This window comes from Papilio xuthus, unplaced genomic scaffold (assembly GCF_000836235.2).
Source record: "Papilio xuthus unplaced genomic scaffold, Pxut_1.1 DF828258.1, whole genome shotgun sequence".
Taxonomy (NCBI): Eukaryota; Metazoa; Arthropoda; class Insecta; order Lepidoptera; family Papilionidae; genus Papilio; species Papilio xuthus.
Window position 1 is genome coordinate 718,396 of NW_013530391.1, and position 20,842 is coordinate 739,237.

The following is a 20,842-nucleotide window of genomic DNA, read 5'->3' on the forward strand; positions in this document are numbered from 1 at the left end:
ATTATAAATTACTTTATAAATAGACGTAGTTATAAGACTTTATTTTAACGAATGATAATATATATCGATATGTCCAAAACTGAACAGTTTGGGAACATACCCATACAACGTAACCTATTTTTTTAGTTTTTTCTAAATTTTTTTAAGACTGCATGCATACTTAAATTACTAGTGAATTATTTATTATGAAAAAGAACAACTAACGACTACGTGACAAAAACCTGAACCTCCCCGCTCCTGTGACTGACCGTAGTCTTTTAAAGACTCCCTCGCTAAACGGGTCACGTAATATGGGTACACTTATTGATAAAATTTGGCATAGATGTAGAACATAGTCTGGACCACATAGGCTACTAATTACGTTTTTCTTTATACCGCGCCAACGAAGTCGCAACGGCAATAAAATTGATTGCCCATTTCATAAAAATTGTAGTGATTTTTTTTTATATCTCGTTGGCTAAAACTTAACAGATTATAAGGACTTAATAATATTGTGAAGAGGATACTCGAAAAGGCAATATCGTGTGTTGTTTCTAAAGGTACGGAATCTTGCCAAAACGTTTTCCCGCCAAGTAAAACACTCGAAAGCGCCGTGAGAAATATTGTGTCTCAGTTAATTATAACCACCGTTTCACCATTTAGACTATCTCACGAAAGACTAGATTTTCTAATTGTTTTGGCGAAAAACTTTGGATGAAATTTTTTGGAAAAAAACTGCCCTTGTTGGCTATTGAGTCATAAAAACTTCCTTTCTTTACCTTTTATTTATAATTGCAAAAACACTTTATATGTTATAAACATATATTGCTTCTTAGTTCTTACTATATAAATGCGAATGTTTACATGGATGGATGTTTGTTTGAAGATATCTCCAGAACAGCTACAAAGATCTCGCTGAAATTTGCCATAGATGTAGAACATAGTCTGTAAGAACACATTGACTACTAATTAATTTTTAAAATTTTGCGCGAACGGAGTCGCGGGCAACAGCTACTCTTCAATAATTCTTCGAAGATATCGCAGAATACAAAACCCGAGTATAATTCCGCATAAATTCTAATATCTCGCCGGATCAAACCGGTTTTATCTGGATTGCGCTAGTTCAATCGAGTTGGAGCTCGCGTCATTAGCGAATCTAAATCCGTTTCGATATTTCCCTTCGGCGGATTAAACCTCCTCCTAATTAAACAAATACCTAATAGGAGGTAAAGCTGAGATAAGTTTCCAATGTTTACTAAGATATAAATTTTACCGAACATTACCGTAGGTTTTTAGTAAAATACTCATAAAAATACATAAATAATATTATCATCCCGCTCATTCTCTTTGAATAAAGTAAGATAGCATACTATCTTACGTCTTACTAATATCATGAATGCGAATGTTTGGATGTATCGATTAAAATTTGTTAGAAGGAATCTCTACATCGCCTTAACGGATCGTGATTAAATTTAGCACAGATGCAGAACATACTCTGGAAGAACACATAGGCTAATAGTTAAGTTATTTTTAAATCGCACACGAACGGATCTGCGACAGCTTGTTTATTATAACTATTAAAAAAAATTGAAATCAGTTGCCATACGTCAAATATCAAACGCCATTTTATCAAACACGACACGACAGAGCGCCAGGTTCCATCCACACCATTTCTTCCAACTTCCTGCCTCGCAAAGCAGCGTTGTGGAATGGTCTGTCCTCGGCGGTATTTCCAAACCACCACGACTTCGGGTCCTTCAAGAAGCGAGCTTATCACCATCTCAAAAGCCGGCAACGCATCTGCGGTTCCTCTGGTATTGCTGATGTCCATGGGCGTCGTTGAACACCTCGGTGTACCCGCTGCTCGTTTGCTTCTTTCAGTAATAAAAAAATACGCTAAACAAAAATAACTTAATAAAATTGTTCCGTTAAAAAGGCAATAAAAATTCTCTAAAGGATTACCAAGCATTATTTAATGCCTTACAAAATATCCTCTTGCCCATTTCTAATTTGCAAATTAATCAAGTGCCCAAATGGAAAATGCGACAACTCGAAAAAAAAAAACATTTTTTCCCTACGAAAATAAATTCTCTCCCTTACAATGGAGTCTGGAATAATTTATAAATTTCCACGTTCGAACCAAAAGCGTTACTGGAGTAATGTAAAATTCATTCCTAACTACTCGGATAACGGTGACTTAGTTAAAATGTGTTTTCTTTGGATGTAGAACTTTATATAACTACAAAAATGTAAGGATATTAAAAGATTTTTTTTTAATTCAATAAATAATTTTGCTAAAATATACTTGAGTGTTCTAAAGTCAGTTAAAGAAATGTTGCTCATAAAATGAAAAAAAATCTTAAAAAAAAATGGAAAAATCTAAATTTTTTTTTTCCTTTTCAATGAAGTCTCTACATATCTTTGATACTGATATGATGAATACTCCATATCTTTAAAAGAGAGCGTCGGTGGCTCAGTGGTCAAGCACTTGATTTGCAATATACAAGTCCTGGGTACGAATCCCGCCATATACCAATGTGTTTTTCGATGTCCGGTTTACATATGTACATTTATCCGACGTTCCTACGGTGAAGGAAAACATCGTGATGCAACCTGCACATATCTGAGAAGAAATTCAAAGATATGTATGAAGTCAACCAACCCGCACTGGGCCAGCGTGGTTGACTATGGCCTAGTCACCCTTAACTTAGGGTAGGCTCCGAGCCCCTCGGTGGGGACCTACAGTGAGCTGATGATGATGATATCTTTAAATGGCAGTAATATATTAATTAAATCTCATAACTTAGTTATCGTATTTCTTAAGGAAACCTAACAAATACAGTAAGAATAGAAATGCAAAGTAAACAAATAGAATAATGTAAATTAGAACGCACGACAAATCGCGTGTTAATAATGTAGGTCAAGACTGTCAGTGCAGTTAACAAAAGACGACATATATACTAGCTGTCGCCCGCAATTCCGTCCGTGCGTAATCAAAAAGAAACACAATTAGTAGCCTATATGTTCTTCAGACTATGTTTTATATGTATGCCAAATTTCATCGAAATCTATTAAGCAGTTCCGGAGATATCTTCAAACATCTATCCATCTAAACATTCGGAATTTACAATAAGACAGGCATCAAATGGAAGCACTTCCGCGTTTCGCCTGATGACTGTGCGTGTAGGAGGCAGAATTTTAATCCTTTTTCTTCCCTTATAAGGAAAGAACAGGAAGGGAAAGTGGATTTGATTGAAGGGAATTCTCTTCCTTCGATTAAAGGTAGACAACGCATCTGCATTCCCGTTGACTATGGATACCGATCGCTACGCTATTACGAAAAATTCCGATGACTCTCGTTTGTCACATTATAATATAAAAATACGCATATGAAAAGGAGAGCTTTTATTCAATTCTATGAAAAAGAATATTACTTCAAAAATAATAATTTAAAATTATAACGTTTGTAGAGTTCGCATTTATACGTTGAAATTTAAAAAGATAGCTTTTTTTTATTTTTATTTCGTAATCCATGCTAGAGAATAAAAAGTGTACTTGTCTTAAAATATATCATCAAATATGTTACATTAAAATTATTAAATATTTGAAATTGAAAACATTCGTATAAAAACATTTCAACAATTTTGTGTTCGCATTAAAGCGTGATATGTCATTACGAATATCATAAAATGTTCGGAACATTTTGTACACGCCGCTTCACGTGTGAAGTGGCTTTAAAATTAATTTTCCAGATTTTACGTACACAAAATTAATTGATAGTGACTTTTGTATTTATTATAAAATATATTTGCTTGTCTTATTCTTTCCTTCCAAGGTTCATAAAGCGTTGGTGACTCAGGGATTTCAGCACTTGAATTGTAATCTGCACGACCTGGGTTCGAATCCCGCCATATATTTTGTTTTTTTCGATTTACATATGTTCATTTATCCGACGTTCTTACGGTGATGGAAAACATCGTGATGCAACCTGCACATATCTGAGAAAAAATTCAAAGATATGTGTGAAGTCAACCAACCGCACTGGGCTAGAGTGTTTGACTATGGCCTAGTCACCCCTAGCTTAGCGTAGGTTTCGAGCCCGTCAGTGGGGACGTATAGTGAGCTGATGATGATGAAGTAGGGTCGCGTCAGACTGCCAGCTGTAAAAAAAATAAGTCAAAACCTTAAGGTTTATAAAAACATTGTACGCCGACCTCACATCAGTGAGATGAGGTCAGGAAGAAGGAGGAGAGCTTGTAATTTAATAAATCTTACTAATGTTATACAAATAACCCACTATACATCCTCTCTGTATCGCAAGGTTAGCTGTAAGAGAACTCTTTTAGAGTTAAGCTCACCTGTACATCATTGTATTTCTATGTAATGTTACACTATGTACTTTAAACTGTGTACAAATCTTAAAATAAATAAATAAAATAAAATAAATAACATTTGTAAATTTAAAACAAAACTGGGACTGGGACTTTATGGGACACTCATAGAAAGAAGACGAAGAATGACACATCACTCGTCAAAATCTGTTCACTCATTTAGGTTACAGGATGGCACAATTCAAATTAAATATACAAACACACATACTCACCAAAACCTTTAATAATATAACTTACATTACATTATTTAAAAGAAAAACAACGTAAAAACGAAACGATAAAACCAAATTACATTTAAATCCATAAAAACATAACATCTAATCACAAAGAACACAAAAAAAATGACAGTAGAAACATACAAAAATGTAGTCTTCCCTTTCACTCTTCTTAAAAAAAGAGACGAAATATAAAAATATTTGATAACTGAATCCGTATTTTGGTACAACTCCCGACTTCAGTATCCGGGATAATAAATGGGATATTATTAAAGATTTAGTTGGATTAAGGCCCGTGTGACAAAGGGGGGATTAAAAGTCGGCTTGTGTTCTGAATTAAATCCGGCTGCTGGGGTCATTAAAGGGAAAATAAGGCAATTAATTTTTCATTTTAGCTCTTGGACTATAAAAATCTACAAGGAAATGGAATGAAAATTCACTGTTGTTTTTTTAAAATTTACCAACTTATTATTTGAAAAATTACAACCATCTGGATTCTGGACTCTCGTCTTTTACGAATGTTTATAATGGATGACAATCTTACTAATTATAAAAGAAAATTTAGATGTATGGATGGATGTTTATTGGAAGGTGTGAAAGTTTAGATGTATGTCTCCATCCAGGATGTTTGTTAGAAGGAATCTCCGGAACAGCTGCATGGATCCCGCTGAAATATGGCATAGTTGTAGAACATAGTCTGGAAAAGTAGACATAGACTACTAATCAAGTTTTTTTTTATCCCGCACAGACGAAGTCGCGGGTGACAGATAGTTTTACTAATAATTTAAAAATTAGTTACCAATTCAAATAAAATTCAAATGCTAAAAGAATTTTGGCTTAAACAAAACAACAAAAAATAATATCTATAACTATTAGTTTAAGTATCGATATTGCACAGCACATCACTAGCTCCTCATGGAATGCATTCGAAGCAAAATTTTCCTCTGCGAATTCTGTGCTCCGAGGCATTCCACTTCTAATGGCCTGAAATGGAGACAATTATCTAATATAGAAATTTTCCATAGCTATTCCTCGGAGTTGCCTCGCTGAGGCATTTCGAGAGATGAAGACAATTATCTGATATAGAAATTTTAGTTCTCCGCTCGTAATCTAATTAGAAATGGAACTTTGGTGCATTTGTGACGTCACTGGTCTATGTCAGTAAAGAACAACTGTCGTATGTTGAAGAAAATTAGTTCTAGAATTTAAAAATAATTTGATACCTTAAAACATCCATCCATCCATCCATATGCGTTTAATATTAGTAAGTTACATGTTGCATGTTCGCGATAAACTCCGAAACTACTGAACCAATCCTTATTAAATTTTGTAAGCATCTGTTATTTGGTCCAACTCGGGAAATAGGTTAGTTTTATCTCAATTATTGATCTTTTTTTTTATTCCGGATAGAGCCGAAGGCGACAGCTAGTCTATACGATAAAAATTTCATCTAGGTCCAGACGACTTAAATATATTTAAAGTTCATTCCTCTACTTATAAAGATAACCCAGAAAACTCTTCTGCTTTTATTATGTAAATATAAATAACATTAAAAGATAAATTCCAGATAATATCGATGCTTCTTAACATACATCAGCTCATCGTCGACCGTGTCAAGTGTCCGCTTGTTGCGAACTCAACCTAATTTCTATGTCAACAGGGTTCATTTCAAGGCGACGGCTGACGACGATTACGCAGATTTCACGTGTGAAGCACGACACGAGGCACTACAGAGGGATGTGCCTATGAGGAGCACTGTACAACTTAGCGTTCTATGTAAGTAACTTGAATATTATTGAATTAGAATTAATTATAAATTTATATAAGCTTGTTTGTTGAGCATCGGTTGCTCAGGGGTTATAGGGGTCCCGGGTTCAAATCCCGCCATGTACCCACAATGTGTTTTTCCATTTTCGATTTACATTTGTACATTTATTCGACGTTCTTACGGTGTAGGAAAACGTCGTGATGCTGCACATATCTGAGAAGAAATTTAAAGATATGTGTGAAGTCAACCAACCCGCATTGGGCCAGCGTGTTTGACTATTGTTATACTAACGTATTGCCTTTATCATCCCTAATTTAGGGTAGGCTGCGAGCCCCTCGGTTGGGACGTATAGTGAGCTGATGATGATGATATGCTTGTTTATTTCTTAAAGGTATCTCCATAACTGCACAGATCTCGAAATTTGGCATAATAAAAAATCAAATTATAAAATTATCAACTTTTTAGTCACGTTATAGATGTCGCCCGCGACTCAATCCGCGCATCAAATAAAAAAAATATATATTAGTCGCAGCGTAATGTTATATAGCCTAAAGCCTTCCTCTATACCTTCCTCTGTCCAAAAAAAAAATAATTTTTCAAATCAGACCAGTAGTTCCTGAGATTAGCGCGTTTAAACAAACAAACAAACGAACAAACAAACTCTTCCGCTTTATAATATTAGTATAGATGAATTCCTACTTACATAAATTTTATCATCTTACTATACTAAATAATCTTATCATACTACTAAAGACTTGCCGTCAAAAGCACTTGTAGATTTCACCCCATTTATAGCTACAGCCCAATAAGTGCTTGCACTATGCGACTAATATTATTAATTAACTACCCTCTAGCAATTTTCCTGCAACGGACGGACGGACGACTAAATTTATATAGTTACATTTTAATCTGCCTCTGAAGTTCCTTCATGAAATTATATCTACTTAGTACTTTTTTATTTTAATACTTTGGTTTACTTAAAAGCATAATTAACGCAACTTATTTTATTTTTTATTATACTAGATTTTGTCTTCGACTTTCATTTGCGAGGAATTAAAAAAAACTTAGCCTATGTGTTCTTATAGACTAATGGTTAAGCGTTAATAGCCTTATGGTTAAGGGTACGGATTTCCGACTATAAGGTCGGGGGTTCGTATCCCGCCATTCGACTATTGTCGTAAACCATATCCTAGCACAAGTCTAGAGATTAGTTGGAATGGTTAAAGAAATATTAGTAAATTTACCAAAAAATCTGCTAATATAAAAAAAGAAGACTATGATCTACATATATGCTAAATTTCATCAAAATTAGTTAAGCCGTTTTGGAGAAACATAATAACAAACATGATGAAAAAATCTACTTTTTTTTTCTTCTAATATATTCGTTTCTTATTGATCTTTTGTTATCCTTAACATCTTATATGAAAGCGATAATAAAAAGACACTAATTTTGACAAAATATGCTACCGTGAATACGGAAATTGGTCACAATTTTCTACCCGAGGATTCTACAACCGCGAAACGGACTTTCGAATAAGGAGTTTTTGCTATCTTATATAACTGTCACCGGCAACTACGTCTGCATGCGGTTTAAAAAAATCTTAATTAGTATGTGTTCTTCCAGTGTTCCACATCGATGCCAAATTTCAACTAGATGTAGCCGTTCCGGACATACCTTCTAACAAACATATTAATATGAACATTTATAATATTAGTAATATAGATAGATAGATGGATAGATAAAGCCTTTATTCGCTGACAATTATTAAACTTAAAATTATTATACAATATTGACAAACTTATTTTCTAGTAATTAACCTATGTTAGATGTTTAAATGATTTCCCAGCATCCCGTTGCGTGTCAGGTTGTCCCTTGACATAGGCCTCCCCTAGTCTCTTCCACACCTCTTTATCGCGCGCTAATGTTCGTAACATAACACATTTTAAATATTACTAAGGCATGATAAATCTTGATTGCTTTATAAGATTAAGATATTTCGTGTTAGAATAAACAATTATTTCGTCAATAAAACAGCTGACAAATTCCTGCCAGGGTTTTCACGCTGCAATTTCTGTCTGCGAAACGTTTGCGCAAATTCGTGCAATTTATTCAACGCGGAATGCAAATTGGACCAATTAATTTTTGAAGTGTGACAACCCTTAATTAATAATGATTATCATTCAACATTACTGACATGATAATTTAAATAATGCAATTTTTATATAAACTAAACTTATTTACTAATACTTTAGAAAACTACAGTACATAGAACATTACAAAAAAATCATCATCATCATCATCAGCTCACTGTACGTCCCCACCGAGGGGCTCGGAGCCTACCCTAAGTTAAGGGTGATTAGCCCATAGTCAACCACGCTGGCCAAGTGCGGGTTGGTTGACTTCACACATATCTTTGAATTTCTTCTCAGATATATGCAGGTAGCATCACGATGTTTTCCTTCACCGTAACAACGTCGGATAAACGTACATATGTAAATCGGAAATCGAAAAACACATTGGTACATGGCGGGATTCGAACCCAGGACCTGCAGATTGCAAGTCAAGTGCTTGACCACCAGCCACCGACGCTCATAAAACAATATTACAGTTAAAACACTCTTAAATATGAAACTTACTGTGAGCTTCTGAGACTAAAATATATGTATAAAACATATCATCGTCACTGTCAAAAATGCGATTTTTGGTATCTGAAACCCACGATTAGCGTAGATTTATTATAGTATTGCTAGCATTCCGCATATTCCAAGTAATTTTTTATTAAATTATCAGAAAACATACATCGAGAGAATTTTAGACAATTAAAAAATGCTAGTATTCAGTTTCTGTACGTTTTTATGTTACAACTGGGTTCTGTTGACGCTAAGGGTATCTCTTAGCGTCAATAACTGCATATGTAACAAAGCGAAATAAAAAAAAAACTTAATAACCTATGTGTTCTTCCAGACTATGTTCTACTTCTATACTAAATTTCATCGAGATTCTTTCAGTCTAGGAATACCTTCAAACATATATCCATTCATCTAAACATTCGCATTTATAATAGTAGTATGTTTTGAATTCCAAAGATTTCTACTTATATGTTCATGTCATAAAGACAACACAACATGTACTGTTCGCGTGTTGAACACAGCGTGGGGGGACCCAGTTCGATAGCTATCCCAAAAATAAAAACATGGCGGGAGACATGATGCTTTATTGTTACTAATTGAGTATTACATTGATGTATGGTATTTTTTAAATTGGAACAAAGTGACCATGTCATCTGTTACGGGATAAGTGACCGCTGCCCATAGACTTGTTACTAATCTTTTTATCAAAACTAGCTCTCGTAGAAAAAAAAACATAATTAGTAGTCTATGTGTTCTTCCATACTATGTTTTAAACTTATGGAGTTTTGGAGATATCTTCAAGCAAACATCCATCCATCAAAACGTTCGCATTTATAATATTAGTAAGATTAGAATAGGAGCGTCGATGGCTCACGTGTTAAAGTACTTGACTTGCAATCTGTAGATTCTAAGTTCGAATCCTGTCATTTACCAATGTGTTTTTCGATTTTCGATATAGATATGTACATTTATCCGACGTTCTTACGGTGAAGGAAAACATCGTGATGCTGCACATATCTGAGAAGAAATTCAGTGTAATGTGTGAAGTCAACCCTCACTAGACCAGTGTGGTCGACTATGGCCTAATCACCCGTAATTTAGGGTAGGCTCCGAGCCCCTCAGTGGGGACGTATAGTGAGCTGATGATGATGAATAACGAATTGAAATACTATATTATTCAAACACATCAATATGTAGTATAGAAAAAATATACAAAAAAGAAACTCCCTCGGTCAGGTCCGAAGTTCATTACGCGTCTCTCAAACGCGACTCGCTGGAGACCATGAATTATTAATTTCCCATTTAAACGCTACCAGCGCCACTGTTTGTCCGGACCCCCGCCTATTGACTTTATCGCTATTCGATAGCTGGCAATTTAATTGCGCGGCTGTATACGTTATATTCCGGCGACAGAATAAATTCTTTATTCCTGATTTTTATTGTAAGTTAATTGAAACAATACTAGAAATTGTATAATAATATTTACATGCTTTGCCGCGTGAAACTTGTGTCACTCACGGTCATTCTTGCAATGTTGTTCGTATTAGGACGTATCGTAAACAATTTACCTTTCTGTTTGCTGGGATATTTAGATTTATTTTTACACTAGCATTCGCCCGCAACTTTATTTGCAGAAAAAGGTCTTTAATATGCACTCGTGCATCAGCTGCTTTATCATCAAAGTACTATCTAAATTGGTACAGCCGTTTCCGAGATTACCCGGAACAAACGCTGTCTTACGTACAGACGGACAAAATTTTTTTTAAATTTGTTTTTCGACATTACATACAATTTTATTAATACGTAACTTTTCTGTGGTGTTTCTGTTTATTCAGTTATATAGTAGTTGTGCCTGAAAGCTAAATAATTTCATATTCATGTGTACATACATTTGTTTCAATAGTTTATAATTCAAATTATATTCGTTTTATGAGGGGATTAAAAACGATCCTAACAAAATAAATGCGCCACTGACGTTCAAAGCAAACTTCCCAATTGAAAGCTTCACAGTTTCGTTGCAACAAAGTATACAGTCAAAGCTCTTGCTAAAATGAATTATTAATTGCATCGAACTCGTGCGGACTGTTTGCTATTCCAAAACCAAACTAATGCCTTTCAAACTTGCAATGTTAGGAATGTCGTTTTATAATAGACTTTATAGTAAATCAATATGAAACTTATAACTATAGATATCTCTATCGCTCGCGAATCAGTCCGCGCGGAATGAAAAAAATAGCCTATCAGTTCTTCCAGACTATGTTCTACATCTATGCAAAATTTCAGAGAGATCCATTGAGCCATACCGGAGATACCTTCAAACAAACATCCATCTAAACATTCGCATTTATAATATTAGTAAGCTATAGTATGATTGTTATTATTAGATGCTTGAGCCTATCCTATAAATTAGGATTGACTAGGCATTACTCAACCACGCTATCCTAATGCGAGTTTATTAAATTCACCCGACTTTGAATACTATAAGGATATGAGTATAAATTGTACTATAAACAAATTTCAAATTATATTAAATTAGATTTAATTCCTTGATTTTGCCATCATACATAAAACCATCCACAAACTCCACAACACGTTGTCAACATACGTGGTACGTGCATTATTAATATTAACGTTAATTTACGGCACAGCCGCCGGGGTGGGCGCCAAATTCCATCAGCCTGTATAATTACGCGCTGTTTTCTTTACCCCTATACTCAGTTTACACGATAGTGATGTGACATGACTACAGAATATCGATATCGATAATATTTTTCCTGGCTGACTTTTGGTCACTATAGGTTTCTAATTCAGTCAACTTTTTTAACATGCGATGTCTCTGTTTTTTAAAGAGGATTTATAGGATGACAATATGTGTCAACAATTCTCAAAAACTTGTCTACGAATCTCTAAGATAGATACTGTTTTGACTAATCTTACTAATATTATAAATGCGAATGTTTGGATGGATGGATGATTGTTTGAAGGTATGTTCAGAAGGGCTGCATAGATTTCGCTGAAATTTGACATAGATGTAGAACACATAGGCTACTGATTAAGTCTTTTGATTACGCGCGAACGGAGTCGTTGGAGTGTGCTGGTATGTATATAATATGCCATTGTGATCTATTGGTTAAAATGGCTTATTAAATTAACATTGATACTCATTGATTCTTCCTAGATACTCGAGCTTAGCGTATTATTTTGTTAATTCCTAAAAAGTTGTCCTATACTTTAAAGTTTGATGAATTTTTCTAACCTTATTGATATTCACTTGTGTCGATAGAGGTCAGTAACTTTTTGTTGACTTTCAAACATGCATATGCAAGCGGTATGCAAATCACGGCCGTACTCGAATTCAATGTCTATCAACTGTGAATTTTAACACTAACCCACTTTACATATAGTCAATACACTATATAAACCATAAAAGTATAAACACAATAAATAAACAATTCTAACGTAATTTTATGTCCTGTATATGCTAAAAGTGTCCTTTGATATCTTACTTCTTACTAATATTATAAATGCGAATGTTTGGATGGATGTTTGTTAGAAGGTATCTCTAGAACGGCTGCATAGATTTCTATTAAATTTGGCATAGATGTAGAACATAGTCTGGAAGAACACATAATCTACTAATTAAGTTCTTTTAATTCTACGCTGACGGACGCTGGCGAGAGCTAGTCTGTAATAAATCAAAAGGATGCAATTACGTTGCCTGTCATTTATTGATAGGTACAGAGATGAATAAGTTGTTGTATATTTAAGAAAATTTTAATAAACTGTTTAAATCGTTCAAACGTTATCGGTAAACAATAAAATTATGACAACAATGATAAAATATTTTTCACAAGAAAGCACTCCCGTTTGTAAAGTATTTCAAATTTATATTTCAAATGAATACATTTCAGTGCCAAAAGTCGTGATAAAAGAGCGAATAGAAAAATCTATCGACACTTTATGATATATACACCCGACAACACTAACGGTTTTAGAAATTCTGCGAAATTTTAAACAAAAATGTATACAGTTCCAAAGACATTTTACGTAATAAGTGCGAGTGAGATAGCAAATGGAGCGAAAATAGCCTCTGGTAACGAGCCTTAATATAATATCCTTTTATATAATTAAAGAGAAAAAAAAATATTGCTTTGTACAATAAAAGAAATTTTTGCGAAGCTAATTTGTGGGGTTTTTGGTGGTTTCGTACGAATTTATTATTTAATTTCTCTTTGTATGTCTATTACTTTATCTACTCTTTGATATAGCTAATTAAATTGATTTAAGACAAGCTTTTATGGCTGTCAAGTCGTATTCAAAACATTTGAGAAAATGATATCCATGGGCGTCGTTGAACTCCCCGGTGTTCCCACTGTTCGTTTACCCCCCTATTAAAATATGTTGGATTTTAGTGGGTAGGGAATTAAAAATTTTTAACTGTATTTAACCGAGTGTAAGGTTCTCCTTGTGACGTCACCCTTGAGATGTTTTCCCTGAGCGCAGGATCCTTTACATTTGCATACGAACAGGCGAGCATATATTCAAGGACCTTTGCATCTATTATCATCTACTAACGCATAGCCAGGAACATATGCGAAATTTCAAAATACATATTATATAATACATGTACTAGCTGTCGCCCGCGACTCGGTCCGCGCGGGATTAAAAATAGATGTTGGCCGATTCTCAGACCCACTCATTATGCTCACAAAATTTCATGAAAATCGGTCAAGCCGTTACGGAGGAGTATGGGAACGAAAATTGTGACACTAGAATTTTATATATAAGATTTTCTTAATTATTTTATAACCATAATACACCGATGTTACTTTAGATTAATGTTATATTCTAATTGGGAAAAAATTACAATCGGTCAAGTAGTTTTTGAGTTTATTCATTAAGCAGTTGCCCGCGACTTCGTTCTTGAGTAATAAATATAGCCCGTCACCCGGGGATAGTGTAGATTTTCAACAGTGAAATAATTTTTCAAATCGGTTCAGATTTGGAGCAAACAAACAAACAACCAAATCTTTCCTATTTATAATATTAATGTAGTAAGAAGAAAATAGTCACCCAAAACGCATTGGGCCAGCGAGGTTGACTATGTCTATGCCTAGTCACCCTACGGGGTGTTAGTTGCGGAGCTCGGAGGTGGTCGGAGCCTACCCTACGAGCCCCTCGGTGGGGACGAATAGTGAGCTGATGACGATGAAAAAGAAAATTATTTTCTTTTGTAAAAGTTCTGTTCCTATTTTACATTTAAATCTTTAATTCTGTAATTACATATTTTGGATTAAATAATCAGAACACAATAATCCCCTCGACATACTTTAATTTACGCACAACAATGAACACTTTAAATCGATAAAGACCCTCCCCCTACCCCTCTGCCCGAGAGCCGCAAGACAAAGGAGTCTGCACAGACCGCGCGTGAATCTTTAATTGTAACAAAAGTCGGTCGCGGCAAACAATAACGTATCAAACTTCGTAAGAGGGCGTTGCAAGCGCTTGACTGCATATCACACCGAACTGTAGCACCGTTGAAAGATAAATCTTATTAACATTATAAATGCGAATGTTTAAATGGATGGATAGCAATGAAATTTGGCATAGATATAGAACATAGTCTGGAAGAACACAAAGGCTATCATTTAAGGTTTTTTAATCCCGCACAGACGGAGTCGCGTGCGACAGTTAGTTCTTAGTAAAATAGGGCATTAAAAAAACAAATAACAGTGGTAGAGTCCGCAACTAAATATTTGTTTTGTACACGAATGGGCCGGCTCGACCGGTGACCACACAGAAGATAGTTAAGTGTAAGTTTCAGGCTAGTATACGGTTTTATTTTATGAAGAGCCCATGTACCACTTTATAAAATTATATTATATATATCAAATTTAAGTTGAAACATCAGTGAAAATCTTGTATTACGTCACTTTGTAAATGCACCCTCAACACATTTCCAGGCCGAGGAACAATGGCCGTTTAATTACGAACATACACTACAGTCTGCAGGCTCTTATTATATTTGTTACATTAACATAACAGAGGGATGGTAAGAGAGGGAGGTTTTTGTACATCCTGACATACATTCGTTACAATTACAATTGTAATATTACTAATATTATAAATGCGAATGTATACAATGGATGTTTGAATGTATCTCCGGAACGACTCAACGGATTTTGATGAAATTTGGCACACATAAATCATAATCTGGAAAAAACACTTCCTATTTATGTATTTTCCTAATTCCGCGCGGACGGAGTCGCGGGCTACAGCTAGTACAAAATAAAAACTATATTTAGTGTAAAGAATAATTGAAATGGACCAAGTCGGCGGTTTCTCTGGTATTGCTGATGTCCATGGGCGTCGTTGAACACCTCGGTGTTCCCGCTGCTTGTTTGCTCCCTTCTGTTATAAAAAATCTATAATATAATATTAGTAATAATGCTCATTTAAACAGTAGACAATCGCTTAAAATAAAAAAAAGTTGTAAGACAAAATCCAGTTAATTCTCTATGCACATTTACATTGAAAAAAATTCTGTGAAAAAAGTTCAAAAATCTCTACGTTAAGTGGAAAAAGAAAGAAAAGATCATCAAAGACATGAAAGTTAAACAAACCTTTTTTCCGTTGAAAGGAACATCTCCAAATACTTAAAAATTTCGAGAGTTCTTTTAATATTTTAAATTGCCCGACAATTTTCACACAGATTGCGATATTCAAAGAGATAAAAATCATAAGATTTTTATGTTTATTCCCGAAAAATTCCTCTTTCAAGCTTTTCTACGAACAGAGTTCATTACATCAGTAAAATATAAGACATTTTATGGAAGGAAATAGACCTAAAAGTACATATTTACAATCATACTAATATTATAAATGCGAATGTTTGGATGGATGTTTGTTTGAAGATATCTCCAGAATGGCTGAATGGATATCGCTGAAATTTGGCTTAGACGGAAAACATAGTCAGGAAGAACACATAGGCTACTAATTAAGTCTACTTTCATTTTGCGCGGACGGAGACGCGGGCACCAGCTAGTTATTTAAAAAAACACCTTTTCAATTCACATCTCTATTTTTAGATTTTTTCTTTTTCCACATGGCGCCACAAATGTGCGGCCAGTTCGACTTTCACGATAGTTATATAACCTCTTTATTGCTACAAAATTGGTTTAATTTATTATCATTTAATTTTAAACACACATAAAATAATAATTAACTGTTGCTTATAAAAGAAGAAAAAATCATATCATCCTGGTGATATTTTGTTGAAGTTTATTGACCTACAAAAATCCCTTCGTATTAATTGACTACCGAAAAAGGAATTAAGAATAGCTTTACAAGTCACCGTGCTAATTGAGCAGAGAGAAATTAATTAAAAACGCCAGGTGGTCGAAAAAAGATGGTCCTTTCATCTGTGTATCTCGCTTTTGTTTTTAATTCAAAGTCAATTATTGATAAATCAAGTTTTATTTTAATACCAACACTGAAATATTCATTATCACTACTGTGAATAAATGAAAAAGCGTTTCTAACTTTTTAACTTATCTATGGCCATCAGTTACCTCGCTATTTTAGCTCTATTACCTAATTAAATAAAGGCTAAAAACTAATAGTGTTTGCATAAGCTTGTGTCCACCTTATGAATAAAATAACTTAAGCAAGAAATCTTTATCTCTTTCTTAAAGGTTGGCAATGCACTAATTACTCTGTAGATGCAAATGACCTTGAACATCGGTAATCTCTTAACATTAACTGTTGGTTTCTAAGATGAAAATATCTGTATAAAACATATTGTCATCCCTCTCGTTATCATTGAAAAAAAAAGAGATAACAATATGATTTAATTGGAATTTTGGTATCAGAAACTCACGTTAAGAATTTCACTGCCCCTTTATAATATAAGAAAGTCCTTAATTCATTGTTTGTTCTTAGATCCACCGGGTGCGCCGTATATCGAGGGTTATGCGGAAGGAGAGACGGTACGCCGTGGTCAAAGCTTGGAGCTGGTCTGCCGCAGTCGAGGAGGCAATCCACCAGCTCAGCTCATCTGGTACAAGAATGGAGAGCAGATACGAATGGCGTACAGGTAAGATTTGAAGCTTAAAACCATTTACCACTAGCACAGTAATGTATGTGACTGGTAGTTTTAATGCAAAAATGAGAATGCAAAATCATAATTGTTTATTGGACAGATAATCTTCGATTATAATCTGATGCCCAATCAAATAAAACGATCAAATTAATATAAGAAAATTGACAAGAGAAATATTCAAGTACATCGCAGTCGTTGGAAGCAATATCCTATCAAAACTTCCAGAAAATACATAACAATATCACGTCCGCGATGTCGGCTTTTTGCCTACGTGGAGATTGTAAAAAAACGACACCCCCCAGGGGGTGGCTTTTCCCATCCCCATAGCGCTCACCCCTCTAGACGTTTCAGGGGATCGTATTAAACTGGCAACAGATAGGGCGTATGTCTTCATGATTTATTTAGTTTAATGATGCACCACAATCGATAAATTTTATCGATAAACAAAACAAACAAAAAAATATTTTTATTTTTCTAACATCCAAAAACTACACTTCAATGACATTCTAATAATCTTAAAAATATTAATTAATGACATGTAAATTTTATAATTATAACAAATCGTTTGTGGTTGTAATAAAAAATCCAAATCTATCGACAAATGTATTGTTTACAAAATGAACACTTCACTTTAGAATTGTATTAAGACATGCCGCACGTCGACGCAGGCTGATTTATGAGGCTTGCACCCGACCGACTAGGGATGGGGGAACTTATCGATATTCTTTTCCCGTCTGTTCCGGTTCCAAATGTTGCAGAAAAAATTATTCTGCTTCTGAAAATAAAATTAGAACAGTCATATCTGTCGTAACATTATAGTACTTTATTTTATAAGTGACACTCTATTATATTAAGTTTTACAATATGATAAGACCTACAATATGCTCCTTTCAGTAATGTTTGTTTTAAATTTTCATACGTTGGCTCATAGAAAGTTCCTTGAAAAATGCTGGATAATATTTTGTAAATCTAGGCACTTATAAATCCGTATATTCATGCAACTCCTCCAGTTATAAATACATTTGTTACGCGAAGTAATATGCACACTAAATAAATGTTCAGATGATAAACTCGGCTCATCTCAATGTTTCTTCTCTTTTATTACAAAACAAAAGCCCTTATTGATACTTCCTTTTATAACTTGTTCAATTTAATCTAAAATCTTGGAAACATCAAATTACGAAATTCATCCTGATTGGTACTTTTAAAACTTCAACAAAATCAATACACTCCATTCACCCTAAAAGATACAGTGACGCAGCAAACTTTCGCTCAACAAAGATATCGTTTAAACCCTACTCTATTCAATGCTTTCACGCATACGAACAAATCGGCCCCCAACAATAACAATTCAATTCCTTTCTCGTTGAAACTCGGCAATTTTATCGATAATAATCAATCCGGGTACAGCACTGTTCGATTCTGTTCCATCGAAATTTCCCCAAATAATATTTTATTATTTGCTCCCTTTGTAATTCTTACCTGAGTCTTTCTTTCGGGAGCTTATCGATTGATCCTCAAGGCGTGGCTTAACCTGTCACGCTATTACCCCTCCCAAGTGACAGGTTGTCACTCAGCCATTTCCCAGAATAGATTTCGGGATTACGGGATCGGATCTACCGAGCGTAAATATATTATGCGCTAGTGTTCTGACAAAATGTAACTCGCTACATAAATATTATCAGCTTGACACGCACGAACATTCCATAAATGTTTAGTACTTCATACTAGCAAAATAACGTCACTGAGTCTATGATAGTTTTTTTTTTACGTTTGATAAGCCAGCGCTTGACCCTGAACCCATCTGGTATTAGTGGAGATTTCGAAAGATGGTACGCGCTAGTTTAGTAAGTGCCTATTCACTCTACTTTTGAAGGTCCCAACATCATATTTGGACAGAAAAACAAAGGCTGACAACTTGTTCCAATCCCTTGCGGTACGCACAAGGAACGATGCTTCGAATCGCTTCGTTCAAACGCGCGGTACCTCTACCCCAAAAGGATGGATTCCCGCCGTATGCCTGAACGTCCGGTGGTAAAATGGTGATGGGGGAATTATCTCGTGTAATTCCTGCGCACACTCTCCAATAGTTGTTAGGAAGTCGTCCTTTTTGTCAAGATAAGCGTCAGAATAAAAATACAAACAGTTTTCTAAGTAATTAAATTACCAATTAACCAATCAAGGCTTCTATCGTCAAATACAAATACAGAACAGTCTTATCTTGATTTTGTACTATTTACATCCTCAAATAACGTTTGTTTTCTTTTTAAACTTTGCTTAAAATTCACAAACCTATTTATGGATGCAAGATTTTAGTGAAACATCGATAAAAACTTTTCACAACACTAACCAAGTTGGTCTACATTTTATAATTCCAACTATGCGACCAAAAATTTGTATTAAAGCTTTTCCTGTTGGTAACTTGTAAAGCGTATTTAAAAGGGACTTTTGAATTATTTCAATGCAGTACTTAACTGTGAGTCTGTGTGTGTAATTTAATCTTAATTACTACATCACAAGGTGCGGCATTCGTAACACATTTCGCTGGCAAATTACTAGCCTGCACTGTGGTTTATTCGATTGAGTGACGTCACGTTTAGTGATGTGTAATGAATGGATAGCTAAATGTTATCGATTAAATACAAACATACGTTATAAGAATTATTTTGGTCATTAAATTTCATTAGCCATACATAAAATCTTACTTCATTAACGTAAAAAAAATTGATTAAAAATAGTTGAAACAGTATAACATGGCTGAACCTTATTTAACGCTTAAGTAGGTAATGTTTGAATTAAAAAAACTGTACTCGCCTAAACCGGGAGTGTTCGCGAGAAGTCGTATATGTTTTATTCATTCACATTCCCATTTCCTTTTGTAAAGTTCTCATTAATAACAGTTTAAACAGAACGAACCAACCGGCCCGGGAATAAATCCGTACGTATTCTTTCATAGCAATTTCCAAGCTTAAATCTCTGGAATACATGAATGGATAATATAAACGGCGAAAAATATTACTTTTCATGTGCAACCGCGTTCCGTGTTACATTACAGAATAACCCCCCCCCCATTGCCTACTCGTAAAGGAAATGAGAATGCCCAATAGAAATTTATTCGCAACCAAAACGAACGAAGTAAAGGCACAAATCTTTCGAAGACATTTACTCTCGCGGACTACTGAGATATCGATGCTTTTATAAAAAGGTTTTTTTCGTAATGTGATGAAAACAAATCCAAGAGACGTTTTATCAAGCAGAATACAAATAAAGGCCTGACTCACTTATTAAAAGCGGAGGAATACTTCTCATATTATCTGACATAGTTTACTACTGATCTGTATAAAAACATATCACGCGATTCATATTTTAATATCTACATCGCGTACTTTTATTAATTTATTATTAAAGTAAAAGCCGAAGTAATGAAATTTCGAAGAAGAAAAACATTTGTGATCTTCTTATTAAAACAACACATTAATGTATCTCCCCAGGCGGTGGCTCGTAAAGATGTCACTGGCCTATTGTCACGCGCTCGTTAAGTCGATATCGACTATCGATAAAATGTAACGCGACTCATCACTAGTGATGTATAGGGTGTGTTTAATGTAACATTGTACTATGAAGTAAGATGTAGTAAACTGATAGATAGTCACTTCGTCGAGAGTTGATTATCATAAGTATATGATTTTTGTATTCCGTAGTATATCATTCGACTAAATCAAATTGATTTGATAAGTGTATTAATTTTAAAACT

General features: G+C 34.5%; 1 protein-coding gene across 2 annotated transcripts in view; it reads left to right on the plus strand.

Moving 5' to 3' along the window:
• sns (sticks and stones) overlaps window positions 1-20,842 on the plus strand; it is a 194,125-nt gene that overhangs the window by 127,274 nt on the left and 46,009 nt on the right. For both annotated transcript variants that reach the window (XM_013306305.1, XM_013306306.1), the window contains exons 7-8: window positions 6,246-6,361; window positions 16,929-17,082. In XM_013306305.1, the coding sequence (XP_013161759.1) occupies window positions 6,246-6,361; window positions 16,929-17,082 (270 nt within the window). The remainder of the gene's footprint in view (window positions 1-6,245; window positions 6,362-16,928; window positions 17,083-20,842) is intronic.